Source organism: Scyliorhinus torazame, chromosome 9, assembly GCF_047496885.1.
Source record: "Scyliorhinus torazame isolate Kashiwa2021f chromosome 9, sScyTor2.1, whole genome shotgun sequence".
Taxonomy (NCBI): domain Eukaryota; kingdom Metazoa; phylum Chordata; class Chondrichthyes; order Carcharhiniformes; family Scyliorhinidae; genus Scyliorhinus; species Scyliorhinus torazame.
In genome coordinates this window covers 167,215,241-167,231,242 of record NC_092715.1, presented here as the reverse complement: position 1 = coordinate 167,231,242, position 16,002 = coordinate 167,215,241, and the positions used below count along the sequence as shown (strand labels likewise).

The 16,002-nt window shown below is 44.6% G+C and overlaps 1 protein-coding gene across 4 annotated transcripts in view; it reads left to right on the top strand.

Moving 5' to 3' along the window:
- LOC140429570 (dual specificity protein phosphatase CDC14A-like) overlaps positions 1–16,002 on the top strand; it is a 206,064-nt gene that overhangs the window by 111,891 nt on the left and 78,171 nt on the right. For all 4 annotated transcript variants that reach the window (XM_072516747.1, XM_072516748.1, XM_072516749.1 and 1 more), the window contains exons 5-6: positions 11,166–11,242; positions 15,844–15,910. In XM_072516747.1, coding sequence (XP_072372848.1) covers positions 11,166–11,242; positions 15,844–15,910 — 144 coding nt within the window. The remainder of the gene's footprint in view (positions 1–11,165; positions 11,243–15,843; positions 15,911–16,002) is intronic.

Genomic DNA, 16,002 nt, shown 5'->3' with positions numbered 1-16,002 from the left:
AAACAGTCTGACAGTTGATAGCTCCTGTCGACCCATTTAATTTTTGTTATTTCCCCTCTGTCCAACATCTGCTTCAAACTTGCGATGTCTATCCGTAACCTCTTTTCATTGACACTTTTTGTAGAGTGCACATTTTCCCACAGGGATTTATTGTCAATGTGACAGTCAATAGCTGTATTACCCAAATCCCCTAATCCCAAAATTTCTGTCAATATCATACTTGTATAAAAAGCCATATCCACCACCTCTACAAGGCTTAACATCTCAGCAGCCAAGTGCTTTTTACCACTCCTTATTTTCTTTGTTTCCCACACAAGGGGGCAACATTTACCATTGTTCCCCAAAAGGAAAATTATAAAACCTCCTGCGCTTGAAACCCCATCACATAAATTTGCGTAGGACGCATCACTATAAACTATGAGTTTCAAGTGCTTAAGGTCACCTAAAACCGGGTACTTCAAAACACACTCTCTTGCATTTTTAGTTTAGCCAACGCTTTATTTGCTCTTATTATGTCTTCCACTTTGGGATCATTCATTTTTGTACTCTACTCTAGGAGATCAAAACTCATGTCTGGTCTAGTCAGTTGGCCAATTAAACTTCGTAGTTGCTCTTTTTCTATCTTTGAAACCATTGCGTCTTTTTGTGAAACTCTTCCATGACTAATTGCTATTGGGGTGATGCTTTCCAAATAAGATTGCTAACGTAAAGTTGCCCCTAATTTAGTCTGTCCAATTTCCAGTCCAATATATTTAAATGCACCGGAAGCCTGACTTCCAACCCTGAATTCTTTCCTCAAACCAGAGATTACAATAGCTTCAAAATCACTAGTCCCACCCCACAAAAAATCATCGACATGCATCATAAAAATGCCAGAAAGATTTCCTTTATAATGCCAGTAAAACATTGCAGGATCTGCTTTCAACTGGCAACAGCCTAACTTTAACAAAACTGACCTTACTGAAAAATACCAGACTCTAGCTGCATCATTTAATCCATATACACATTTGTTCAACTTCCAGAGTACCCCTTCTGTGTTAGCTGCTTCTTTAGGAGGACGGAGAAAAATGTCTCTCTGGAGCTGGTGCCCCTGCAAAAAGGCAGCTTTTATATCTATAGATTTGCATTCCCATGCCTTTGTGGCTAATAGAGCCAAGACGATCTTTAAAATAACCTTTCCTGCTGTAGGTGAATCTACCCTTAAATCCTGATCGTCTAAGTTTTCTTCAAATCCCCTTGCCACGAGCCTGGCCTTTGCCTTATAAGTTCCATCCGGAAGAACCTTTTCCGTGCAAATCCATCTGTGGGACAGAGCTCTTTGTCCCCTATCCGGTACTTCCGTGTATACCCCAAATTCACTCCCAACTATGCAATTCTTGCTGTTTAGCTTCTTTAATAACTTTTTCATTTAATTTATTTGAAGCCACCAAAATCTCACGTGCTTGTGGGCTTCTACTCCTATTAGTATTCGTAGTCTTACTCATGTTCCGAGATCTTGACAAACTACGTCCCCTCTCCCGCCTGGTATCTCGTTCTGTACTGCGACTGCTTGATCTTTCCCTTCTGCTGTGGGATGTCCTTTCAATAGTTCTTGACCTTTTCCTGCGGACCTGTTCACTATCCGATGTACTATCTGAACTGGCACTGCGTTTCTGTGTCCTCCATTTTTGAACTTCGTTTTCCCAATCCATTGTCTTGACTCCTTCCTCTGAATGCTGTACATTCAACCAATGTTTATACTTTCATGACAGTTGCATCCTTCCATTGACTAGACCCTTCAGGCAAATATGTCACCTTTGTACCAACTTTTGGCAGTTGCCCTTTCGGAAAAATGGCCTGTTTTAATTCACCAGAAGTGTTGTGTTCCTCCACAGAAACCCTGTCTATCAGTTAATTGGTCCTCATAGTTCTGTAACACATGCGTACCAGATGACTCTGGTTCCTCGTCATGTCTGTATGTTCTGTCTAAATTTTAAAATTTGTAATCTGTCCCCATTATCCTTGATGAATGGACCCTAACAGTTTGATTACCATGTTGCAAAATAATTGTTTTGCCATCTATGCCTATGATCTTCCCTGGGCCTTTCCATTCATTAGAATTGTCTCTCATAGTATACCAAGCCTCCTTGCTGAAAAACGGCATCTGATGGCCGTACGTTATGTCTTAAAGCTCTGCGAATTCTTTCAGAGACTTCTACTTCCAAAAAAGCTTTTCTACTGCTATGTAATGCATTTAAATGTTCAACAAAACCAGAGCTAATTGTAGACCCCTCCCAAGCTGGAGGCTGGTCATCCAAAATGGACGGAATTTTAGAATTTCTACCAAACAATAATTGATAAGGACTATAGCCCCCAACCATCTACAATGAATTCTTTGCATGTACTGCCCATGCTAAAGCTGAATTTAGCCTGCAATTTGGTCGATTTTCCGAAGCATGTCATCGATGACAGCATGATTTCTTTCACAGACATCATTACTAAATGGGCTTTCTGCAGCCGTATTCATAACTCTGATATTCATGTTTTCACACATATCCCTAAACTCATCATTAGCAAATTCTCCCCCATTGTCCGTAAGGAATTTTGCCGGTGGACCCATTCCTGTCCCGATCCATTTTTCCACGATTTGATCCAGAATTACTCTCTTTTCTTTACTTCGTACAATCATTGATTGACTAAATCTGGTTGCTAAATCTACAAAATTCAAAATAAATATATTATTTGCTTTGTCCCAGATCTTAAGGTCCATGGCCACAATGTCGTTAAAATCCCTGGCCAAAGGTAGGGTTACTATCGGTCGTGCTGGTATCCTTCTGTACTTCCTACAAACTTCACAGCGGTCACTAACCTGTTCTATCAGTTTAGTATAGTCGTCAACCCTTACCCCTGCATCCTTTAATAAATTTTTCAGCCTCCGAGGAGACGGATGGGCAAATTGCCTATGCAGTTTTAATACCACAAGCTTTTTATCAGATCAAGTCCCATTTTCAACTACCATTAACACATCCTTAACCACTCTACTTGAAAAATTATCTGTCAGTAATGGAATACAGTAGTGTCCTGACTCTGTAAATTGTAAGTCCACCGTCTTCCCAAAAACAGTTGCCTTATCTTGTTCCATATCCAGTTTCATGTGTGCTTTCTTCATCGATGGTCTGCTCAGAAGCAAAGGTATCTCACTTGATACAACATCCATGCTAATGAAACGATTCACTCCTGCAATATTGCAAGGGATCGCCACTCTTTTCAGCGACTTCAGAGTATTATCATCCCCAAACCTGAAACTTGTGGAACTTTCAATTTCCTTAACCTTGTTATGATTTTCAGCATTCAAAGAGTCCAGGTAACATTTTAACCAGTCAATTCCACACACAGATGTGCTGCCACTGTCCAATACAGCACAGTTGAAGGATTCTGCAACCAACACCCTCATTACTGGTGTAAAACTGCTTGTCAATAGGACAATGCCTTCTTTCTGGTCGCTATCTTTTCCTCTTCTGCCTCTTGCGTGTCATGTGTCGCTTCAAACACTCTTATCATAACGAGTTGGACAGTTGGAAGCATAATGGTATTGAGAGTCACATCGAAAACATCGATTTATCATGCCCCATGCATTTCTGGGGTTCATCTTCCTATTGCAGGTTCTAACTGGGTTTCTGTCTTCATAATTTCCTTGTCTCGGTCTCCGTCTATAGTCTTCAGCCCTGTTCGTAGCCATTCGATGTTGCCATCCTGTTACTAGAGTTTTTTCCATATTCTGCCTTATTGCAGGCTGACCTATTTGGGTCATCAGAGCCATCGGAATCAAATGTTTCCCCAGAAACTTTTGTAAAGCTTTTGTCATCTGTTCGAATAAGGTATCCTTAAACTGAACTCCTGTCAAAACCAGGAGCCAATCCATGTTGCTCACTCTAGCACAGTCAAGTAATTTAAAGGCCAACACAGACTGTGGAAATTCCAGATTGTGTTTCTGCAGCCTTTTATATAGTCTGCCAAATTCCATTATATAGTCTTCCATGGAGATATCCTCCATTTTCCGGAACTTGGCAAAATCCGACCATGCTTCATACGCAATTAACAAGTCATCTTTCTTCTAAATCTTATCCAAATAATGTAATAAAGTCTCCAGACCTCCTTCTGAGTCTAACTCTTCCAATTCCAGCTCAGAAAGCACTTTGTTTCGGATTTTACTGCCATATGGTAGAGAAAGAGCCAATGCCATACCTTGTTTTCTCTTTCCCAAAGCAGTTACCTTCGTCCACATAACTACTGCACTTCTCCATTGGTCGTACGATTCCCTTTCAGAAAATAAAGGAGGATCGTCATATCCAGCCATCTTTATCCTGGGTTCAGCCATGTATCTTTTTTTTTTCCTTCTCGATCCTTGGTTTGATCAGGAAAAGTTGTATCTTTCAAACCTTCACATTTGCACAGCAACCATCCTCTGCTACCATTGTTAGACGTTTTAGTTGCTGTGAAATGAAGAGTCTAAAGTTCTTGTTCCTTTTCACCAAACACCATTTATTTCACTTCCACCGCCTCTGCACAAATCTCTTAACAGCACACCACCTGACAGAGGCCACCTGAAGCCCCTTTACATATCAGTGTCAATTAATGGATACTTAACATAAATGAGACAACTAATTGCAATGTCTCTTAACCCATTACTTAACATTCTAGTGCAGTGAATTCCACAGATTCACGCCCCTTTGGGAGAAGTAATTTCTCCTTAGCTCAGTTTTAAATCTGCTTCCCCTTAGACTAAAACTATGACCTCTTGTTCTAGATTGCCCCACAAGAGGAAACATCTGCTATACGTCTACTTGGTCAATACCTTTTATCATCTTCTATACCTTAATTAGATCGCATTCTTCTAAACTCAAGAGAGTATAGGCCGAAACTGATCAATCTCTTCATAAAACAAACTCCTCATCTCTGGAATCAATCTAGTGAACCTCTTCTGAGCTGCCTCTAATGCAGCTACAACCCTCATTAAGTAAGGCGACCAAAACTGTACATGGTACTCCATATGTGGTCTCACCAATGCTTTGTACAGTTGCGGCAACGCTTCCCTACTTTTATACTCTCTCTCTCTCTCTCTCCCTTTAGCCTTAAATGCCAAAATTCTCTTTGCCTTCCTTGTTACCTGCTGGACCTGCACACCAGTTTTCTGCGATTCATGCAAGAGGACATCTAAAGTACTCTGAAGTTACTCTGCATTTACTTTATAGTTTGCCTTTCTTTTTTTTAAAAATATTTTTTTTCTCCTTTTTTCACATTTTCACCAAATTTACACCCGCCAACAAACAATCAACGGTAACCAATACAATGTCAATCCCCTGGTCAGCAATCCCTTCATACCCCCAAACAACCCTCAACATTTTAAATACAAACATCAAAGAAAAAGAATCAGGAATCCACCATCACCCCATACATAGTAACCAACAACATACACAGTCCAACCCCCCCCCCCCCCCCCCCCCCCACCTAATGTTCAATTCATCCAATTCTTGAAAATGCATAATAAACAAAAGTCCATGAATTGTAGAACCCTTCCATCCTCTCCCTCAACTCCAACTTCACTTTCTCGAATGTTAAGAACTACAGCAGATCCCCCCCCCCCCCCCCGTGCCCCCGACAGGGTGGAGAAGCTGACCTCCACCCCAACAGGACCCGCCTTCGGATGATCAACAAGGCGAAGGCTAAGACATCTGCCTCCGCACCCGCTTCCTACGCCGGCCGATCCAACACCCCGAATATGGCTTCAAGGGAACCAGGTTCGAGTTTCACATCCACCACCGACAAGATTACCATGAAGACCTCCCTCCAGTTTTGGACAGGACCAAAACATATGAACGTGATTTGCGGGGCCTCCCCTGCAACACTCACAAACATCCTCTACCCCTCAAAAGAGTCGGCTCATCCTCGTCTTTGTGAGGTGCACCCTATACACCACCTTCTACTGTATCAGCCCCAACCTCGCGCATAAAGTTGAAGCATTCACCCTCCGGAGCACCTCACACCACAACCCTTCCTCCATGCTATCTTCCAACTCTTCCTCCCACTTTGCCTTAATCCCCTCCAGCGATACCTTCTCTTCCGGAATCACCCCAAATATCGCTGACACTACCCCCCTCTACACTTGCCCTGTCATCAGCACCTCTTCCAACAGTGTGGAGGCCAGCGCCACCGGAAAGCTCTGTATCTCCAGTGAAATCTCGGACCTGCATATACCTAAACATCTCCCCAACCCCAACACATATTTTGCCCCCAGCTCCTTCAGTCCCACAAACCGGTCCTCCCAAAACAAATTCTTTAGTGCTCTAAATCCCCTCTCCTCCCATCTCCGAAAACTCCCATCCCATTTCCCTGGCACAAATCTGTGATACCCCGAATCAACATTTCCCTTGACCCCACCCCCAGTCTAAAGTGCTGTTGTAACTGCAGCCAGATTTGCAATGCCGCTACTACACCAAACTCCCCGAAGGTTTCCCTGGGGCCATCGGGAGCTGTGCTGTTGCCCCGATCCCCTGCACAAATTCCCTTTTCATTCTAGCCCATTGGGTGCCTCACCTTCTCGCTGCCCAGTAGTAATGCAGTAAATTTGGGAGACCCAACCCCCCTGACTGCCGTCCTCTCTGAAACAGCACCTTCCTAATCCTGGCCACCTATCCCCCCCGCCCCCCACCCGGACCCCCCATATAAACAAGGTAATCATATTTTCAACATCCTAGGAAGATCGGCACGCACTGAAAAATGAACACAAACCGCGGCAACGCATTCATTTTATCTGCCTGTACATGACCCGCCAGTCATCCCACCTTGCCAAGTCCGCTTTCACCTTCCCCACCAAACTAGTAATGTTATACCTACAGACCCTCCCCCCAATCCTGTGCCACCTGCACCCCCAGGTATCAAAGGTGGGTCGTCACTCTACGGATGGCAGCCCCCCAACCCCTGCTGCCTCCACCCCTGGATAGGACACCACAAAATATTCACTTTTGTCTAAATTTAGCTTATACCCCGAAAAAGACCCAAATACCTGGAGCAGCTCCAATATACCACCCATCGATGCACTCGGCACTGATACATACAATAGCAAGTCGTCCACATTCAAAGAATACCCCCCGTCCTCCCCCTGCACTATCCCTCTCCACACCTCCGAACTCTTCAACGTGATGGCCAAAGGATCAATCGCAAGTGCCAACAACAGGGGTGACATGGGGCATCCCTGCCTGGTCCCACGGTGCAGAGCAAAATATCCCAAATTCATGTTATTCGTGCGTAACTCGGCATCGGCTCCTTGTATAGCAGTCGTACTGAATCCACACATCGTGGCCCAATCCCAAACCACTGGTCAAATGCATTCTCAGCGTCCAACACCACTATCACCACCTCCTCCCTCCCCTTTGCCGGTGCCTAAACCACGTTCAATACCTTCCTAATGTTCGAGGAAAGAGCTGCCGCTCCTTAACAAACCCCATCTGATCTTTCCCTATCACCTTCGAGAGACACTTCTCCAACCAACCCGCCAATACCTTCGACAACACCTTTGCGTCCACATTCAAGAGTGATATGGACCTATGCGACCCACATTCTGTCGGATCCTTATCCTTCTTGAGCAACAGGTAGATCGATGCCTGCCCCAAGGTTTGTGGCAATACCCCCTTCCCTATCACCTCCTCAAACATCCCCACCATCAGCGGTGCCAACTTGTCTTTAAAATTTCTTGTAGTACTCTGCTGGAATCCCATTTGGCCCTGCTACCTTTCCCGACTGCATCCTCCTAATTGCATCTTTTATCTCCTGCTCCACTATCGCCCCCTCCAATATGGCTCTATCCTTGTGCCCCAACCTCTGGTATTCCAAACCATCCAGGAATTCTTGCATCTCCCGATCCTCCCCTGGTGGCTCCGACCTATACAAGCTCTTGCAGAACTGCTCAAACACCCTATTAATCTGGTCCGTAGCCACCACCAACTTCCCTGCCCTATCCCACACCTGGACAATCTCCCACGCCACTGCCTCCCTCCGACGTCTGCCTGCCTTCTCTCAACTTGTAGATCGGCCCCCTCGCCCGCCTCTTTTTTTTTTCTTCTTTTAAAATTTTTTTTAGAGTACCCAATTATTTATTATTTTCCAATTAAGGGGCAATTTAGCGTGGCCAATCCACCCAATCTGCACATCTTTGGGTTGCGAGGGTGAAACCCACGCAGACATGGGGAGAATGTGCAAACTCCACACAGACCGTGACCCAGGGCCGGGATTCAAACCTGGGTCCTCGGCGCCGCAGTCCCAGTGCTAACCACTGCGCCACATGCCACCCTACGCCCGCCTCAGTTGGCACACCGCCTTGTGCACAGCCGGTCAAAGCTCGCCTGCAATTCCTTCCTCCTTTCCAACAGGGTTGGATCCCTGTCTTCAATATGGCTCCTGTCTACCTCCAACATTTATTGCCCTTTGCCGCTCCACCCTCTCCTTATCCACGTTTGCCTTGAACTAGATCACCTCCTGCCTCTCATTGCCTTTTAGAGTTTCTCATACCACCGCCTGCGAAACCTCCCCTGTACAATTAAACCCCACGTACTCCTCCGTTATTTTCTCAATCTTCTCACACAACCCTTGGTCCCCCAACAGCCCACATCAATCTCCACCGTGGCCTCTGTACTGCTCCCTTCTCCAACACCATATCCACCCAATGCGGCACATGATCTGATATTGCAATTGCCGAATATTCCGACCCCCAGACCCCAGCCAACAGCACTGGAAGAATCACTCTTGATTGGTAAAAGTTTATAGACACCACAAATTATCCTCAGGTGGGTCTGGTTAGCACCGAGATTCGCTTCTTGTGGGTTTGGGCGAGTTATACTACAGGTTGGAAATGTTTAATTTGAGGAGATGTGATTATAGCAACTTTAGGGCTGACCAATTCCCTTTTGTAGCAGTATTTGCCGAGTGTTTGATAAGTTAGAATCTTGATCACTCTTAAGGAAGCATAAGTTTGGTGTTGAACATTCATGGCATGGGGAGTGACAATGATTCCCGTGACTTAATTTGCCCATCATTAGATTATTGAAATCAAGGCAGTTGTCTGAGATGCTGTCTTTCAGATGAGACATTGAACTGAGGCCCCTTTTATGGCACTAAAGTTATCCTATTATCTAATAATTAGCCCTCCATCAAAGACACAAAAAAATGGATTATCTGAGCATTATTACTCTTTGTTGGAGCCTGCTGTATGCAAATTAGCTGCTGTGTTTCCTGCATTACAACAGGAACTAGATTTCAAAAGTGCTTCATTTGAGATATTATGGTCATGAAGGGTATTTTATTAACGCAAGCCTCTTTGATTCTTTAATGTTTGTATTCATAGAGCATGTGGAAAAATGTTTGTTAATTACCAGTGAATTTCTGTATTTTGCATTGGGTGATTAAAGCCAACATTTGTTTTACGTAGCCTGTGCTAATCACACATTGTAATTTTTGTTTTGTTCTGTATTCCGTTTAGCAGAATTAATTACTTCATGAGATTAAACACTATTATACCTGGTTGGAACAATCTATATATATTTCATTTACATTTCTATAAGAAATAATTTAATTAAAATTTCTTTATTTTCGCATGGACTTGCCCCTCAACGACTTGAACAGACTTTGGCCTGGAATGTAATCAAAAGAAAAAATGTACAGTGATTGTGATCTTTATTTTTGCTTTATTTTATATTTTGTGGGTGCACTGTACCTTTAAAAGCTGTCAACATTTAGGGCGGCATGGTGGAGCAGTGGTTAACACTGCTGCCTCACGGCGCTAAGGGCCCGGGTTCAATCCCAGCCCCAAGTCACTGTCCGTGTGGAGTTTGCACATTCGCCCCATGTCTGTGTGGGTCTCACCCCCACAACCCAAAGTGTGCAGGGTAGGTGAATTGGCCACACTAAATTGCCCCTTAATTGGAAAAAATAAGAATTGGACACTCTAAATTGAAAAAAATAAAAACTGTCAACATTTGTGCTGGATGCTGAGATCGAATGGTGAGCATATCTGGCAGAGGAGACGCACCACAGAAGGAAAAGGAGACCGACTGCATCCCAGTACCAAGTAAATAGTTCCTAGACCGTTTTGGCTGTATTTTTTATATTGCCACTAGAATTAATGCATGGAGAATAAATCATGATTGACCATGTATTATGATATTGGAGTGTAACTCCAAGGCTGGTTTTATTCCTTGAGATCTGTGACATAGGTGGGAAAAATAATCTTTTATGCATATTATTCCCAATTTGTTTAGAAATGGACATTGTATTTCGCAACTTGGTGTTGCATAATGATTGCTTTTCACATTGCAACATACTCTGAAGATATGAGTTTTCCGATGGGTTTACTTGGGATTTCTGGAAGGTGTACTATTTCTGATCTTTCTTATTTTGAAGATACAAAGAATGTGGACGCAAAGGTGTTATGTTATGGGCCAGGGTTTAGAAAACTCCAAAGTGTATCATGGAGTGTTACCTGACCAAGAACTTTTAATACATTTTGAATATGTGGAGCACAAGGGCCTACTTTCCAGGTGTTATGCAACAGAGACCTTAAAGTATTTTAAAACAAAACAATGTTTATTCCATGAATTCAGTTAACATTTTATAAACGCATACTAACATTTTATCCATTGCCAACACAACTGCCCCCCACAGATACAGTACTCTATGTAACCCTTAATAACTTTCCTGACAACATCCATAAGCCAAACATACTTTTTAACAAAGCAGTAGGTATAAATTCTTTACATAAGACAGTTATCACTTTAAATTATCAAGTGATCTGGACACCTTTTAACATACAGAGAGAGAGACAAAATTAACCTTCCTTGTCTGAATTCCGCTTTCAACTGCCTAAAGCGAAAGTAAAACACAAAGCCGGAAACAGCTTCCAGCTCAAAACGAAAGTAAAAGCCAAAGACACAACTCGGCTCCACCCACACAATGACATCACTGCAGCTATTTGATAAACACCCATTTCTTAAAGGTGCACTCCCATGACACATGTTAGGAGATTGGAGTTATGACTTGGTGCATCATATAACAGTATATTACAATTAAAACTTTGTTATTACAGTGCTGCAGTAGGATTTTTAAAAACGTTTCAAGTTCAATCTTGTTTCTTCCAGGTAATTTATTTGAAAAAATCTCCAGAAGAAACCTACAGACTGTTGGTGGGGGGGAATAACACATACCAACCTTTTAGGTAACACTTTTTAAAATGTCCTTTCCTGTCATTGCTATTGAGTCGCTTGTAGACCTAATCAGGACAATGCATGGAATCATCTCCAAATTGGATTTGGAAGTTTAACAGTCTGTGTTGTTCAACTCTGACATGCTTGTTTACTGTCATTGTATTCTCACCATAAAAGTCTTGTGGTGCAGTGGGAGTATCTCTGTCTCTGAGACAGAAGCTCCGGGTTCGAGTTCCACCCCAGGAATTTATGCGTTCATAACACGGTTAAGCAGGTTGTGCGACAACCTGCAAATCCTCCCAAAATGCCAGTGGCTGGCAGTAAGAGTGAGAGAGACTCTTGGCCAGCCACCAATGGTGAGGCATGGCACCCTTCAAGCTCTAAACCCCTGGGAGTTATTGGCTATGGAAATAGGTGAGAGTCAACCGTAGTCACCACTAGGAGCGGGAAGAGAATTGGAAATGGAATATTCTCACTAATATCAAGGAACAAGTGAGATGGATAGCTTGTGCAGTTTCCTCCAATAGTTCACTGAGATTGGTCCCATATGATGCTAACCTTTTTGTTATTTGGGTTTTGAAAGCTGAAGTCGATGTGTAGAAGCAAGGAGGACATTGAGACCTTCTCACTAATGACTGCTGGGCAAATGCTATTTAGTTTGCCTGCATCCCAAGATAGCTGGTGGGTCTCTCAACAAGCTACTTTTATCCTCCTAATAAGTATCCTGCTGACTCTGATGAGAAAGTTTGGCGCGATTCAGCAGACTTCAGTTGAAGTCCGCTGACCCGCTATTCAACGGCACTATGCCGTTTCATTTTGGTTTCGGGAAGATACTCTCCGCCGAGGCCACACTTAGAGGAATTTCCTGCTGGTGAGAAAGTCTCCTTGCAGATCGGGGAGCCATTATGACCGGCTGCCCCGATCTCTCTCTTTCTCTCCTCCCCATTAGACTCATTTAAGCATGCAGACTGGATCTCGCCCAGCGAGAGCGAGATAGCGACGCCTCATGAGATTCCATTGAATCTCTCGGGAGACATTTGGAGCGTTGCAAATCTCACAAGAACCCTCTCGCGAGATTCAACAGCCTCATCCTGACACGCAGTTGGGCGCAACAAGGCATTTGAATTGCACCCGTTGTTTCCCTTGTTACAACTGTAATTTAGACTTGGACATGGGCAGGATTTTGTGTCAAGACATCAGATTAAATGGGAATCCTGACCCTGCACTGTGTGAAACAATCACCCTGCAGTGATAATATCCAAATTGGCCAATTTGGGGAACAAGGGCAGGCGTGTGTCCAATTAATAATGATAATCTTTATTGTCACAAGTAGGCTTACATTAACACTGCAATGAAGTTACTGTGAAAAGCCCCTAGTTGCCACATTCCGGTGCCTGTTCATACACAGAGGGTGAATTCAGAATGTCCAAATCTAGCAGCATGTCTTTCAGCACTTGTGGGAGGAAACTGGAGCACCCAGAGGAAACCCATGCAGACACTGGGAGAACGTGCAGACTCTGCACAGACAGTGACCTGAGCCGGGAATCGAACCTGGGACCCTGGCGCTGTGAAACAACAATGCTAACCACTGTGCTATGTGCTGCCCACCATGCTAGCCATGATGGCTGGGGTCTCCATCCTGATGTATGCTATCAGCAACATCTAAAACTTTTAAACTAAAAATGGCCACAGCCTCCTGGCTTGTAGGTAAATAGGTGGTGAGGGCCTCAAAACCAGCCTGGAGTGCTGCGTTCCCACTCCCCAATCCATGGTCTACTACTGGGGAGCTGCATCCAGGCAGGTGGCCATGTTCCCGATGCCATCGGGGACCCACAGTCTGACTACAAAAATTCCAGTCAATTCCTGACCATTGACCTTTTACTTGCCCTAATTGGTTGCCACCACGTACTTTCTGCAATCATTCCAGGAACCAGCCAGAGGCCTTTGTGTGGTTCTCAAGCTTCAGCTCACCATTGCTGAAGGTCATGCATGCAATGTTTAGGTGAGCACATTACTTAATCTTCTTCACCACTAATAACATTAATCAGGCTGCGAGAACCAGAGGCTTCATGTGTTTTGCTGAATGAGAGAGCCAGAGGCTTCACGCTATTGCTGAATTCCCCAAAGTTCAAGGTGTGATAGATTGCATGCATGTGGCTATCAAAGCTACATCGGGCCAGCCACAGGCATTTGCCAGCTATAAATATGTCCATTCCATCAATGTCGAACTTGTTGGTGACCATTGTCAAAGGATCAGACAGGTTTGTGCCAGCTGTCTTGGGGGATAGACAGGACTCTTACATCCTTGGGCACTCCCAGGTGCCACAGATGTTCTATCCACCAGAGCCTTTGGGAAGTTGGCATCTTGGAGACTAGGGATAACTGCTAAAGAGATGGCTCATGTGTCCGGTGAGAAATCCACTGATGGAGGCAGAGATGCATTACAATATTACAATGAGAGCTTCACATGCACCAGGGCCGTCACTGGGCAAACTGCTAGACTGCTCAAAATGTGATTTCTGATGCTTGGACCTTGCAGGCAGCTCTCCGCAATATTCTCTGGCTTGTGTCTCGCTCATCGTTGTGGCCTGCTGCGCTTTACACAACCTGGCATTCTAGAGAAGGGATCGCCCTCCCTGACGGCCTTTCCACCTCGCAGGATATACCAAGTCCTGCAAGGCGTCGGAATCAGAATCCTGCCCAAAAGGGGCTGGTAGGTTTTAAAGCTACATCGGTGAGCTTACCCAGGAACAACCAGCCTCCTGAGATCTAGCATCCTCCCCATGAGGCTGCAGCCGGGTGCCGTTTAAGTCCACACAAACGTGGGTCAGGCGGAACAGCATCCGGGGGGATCTCCCAGACCATTGGAGGCACCTGGGCAGCCAGGGATGGTGCAGCATGGGTCCCTAATCCTCTCCCTGGAATGCAGGCACCTTGGCACTGCCCAGCTGGCATTTTGGCACTGCCAAGGTGTCTGGGTGGTACTCCCAAGCTGGCAGGTGCACTGCCAGGGTGGCACTGCCAAGGTCCGGGCCGAGGGCGCCATGTCCATGAAATAAGGGTATGGAGGGTGGGGAGAGTAGGGCAGTTAGGTAAGGGCCTCTCGGATTACGGGTGGGAGTTGCCTGAAGAGGGGAGGCCCCCCCAGAGACCCCATAACATGGTGTCTTCACTTTTGCGGGGGAGGGAATGGGTAGTAGTGCCCATGGGTGTGGGGGACCCACAAGCTCACTTAGAGATTGGAACACCCTTTCAAAATCGCAGCTTGATCTGAGTTCACCTGCCCAGTGCCGAAAAAGTGTTGGCTAAACCGGTGAGAAACTCCCCAGGGCCCAAAAAAGTGACCGTGTTGTTTGATAGCGGTGGGGAACTCGCCGGCAGGAAACCCCCTGCAAAATTAACTTAGAAATGTTTCTGTTAAATTCGCCCATTATTTCATCCCTGACAAGGATCCTGAATGAGACACTGCTGGCACAATAATGCATAGAATTAAAAAACATGCTATCACCCTGCTGCTGCTCTGCTGCTTCAGTGTCTGCTATGGATACTGCTGTCTAAAGAGTGTTAACAGCGAACGTGGATTTCTCATGAAGCCACCACCAACCCAATGCCAGCATGCCTTTAAATGTCTTCACAAAATGGCGCCGGAGGATGGCGACTCTCTGCGAGCTCCACTAACAGATCCACTTTTTACTTATCTTACAATTGTTCTAATCTTTTAAAATTTAATTCTAAGACATTGTGTACCTTGTGTTGCCCTATTGTGTATTTTCTTTTATTTTTCTTTTCATGTACTTAATGAACTGTTGAGCTGCTCGCAGAAAAATACTTTTCACTGTACCTTGGTACGCGTGACAATAAACAAAATCCAAAATGTTTGGTAATGACCGACTTCCAATTCAGAGCCTAACCCCGCACCCGTCCTCTGCATCCAGTCGGGTGCGGAACACCCCACCCTAGGGCTGGCCAACACTTGATTCACCGGTGGGAGCAGGAGTGCGTGGACCGTGCATTTCCAGTTCCGCTTGCCTCGCTCGTCAGAAGCCATAATATCCAGCCCACTCTGTGCACTTTTGGTCTCTGTATTTAGGAAAGATATATTTGTATTGGAAAGACATCAGAGATTTACTAGATTCATCCGATGAGAAAGTTGTCCTATTATGAGAAGCTGAGTAAATCGGACCTATACTTTCTCTAGGTTGGGAAGAATGCATGCTGGTCGTTGACATGGTAGATACTGAGACGTTGTTTCTCCTGGCAAGGGAATCTGGAACATAGAGGCAGTGTCGGGCTAAGGGACCAATTATTTAGGACTGGGAGGAGGAGAAATTTCATCATAGGGATTCGAAGGCTTGGAATTCTTTCCCCCGAGGGTTATCAGTGCGTCGTTGTTGAATACATTACTTTTGATCTTTTAGGGAATCCAGGGACGGGGGAGCAGGCGGAGATGAGGCCGAAGATCGGCCATGATCATATTGAATAGTGAAACAGATCTAAAGGGCTGTATGGTCTATTCCTGTCCAACTTTCTTCTATTTTATGTTCTTGGATATTTTGTATGATAGAAAATACAATTCTTCATTTTATGACAAATGTAAAACTTCTTATTGCAGGGATGCTTCATTTGGCACGTGCACATATAACCTAACAGTTCTGGACTGTTTACATGCAGTTAGTAAGGTAAAGTGATATTGTAACTATTAGCATTTCCTGGCATTTGTGCATGTTTAATCATGTGGCTTAATAATACTCCTGTTAAAAGTTTTGAAGAA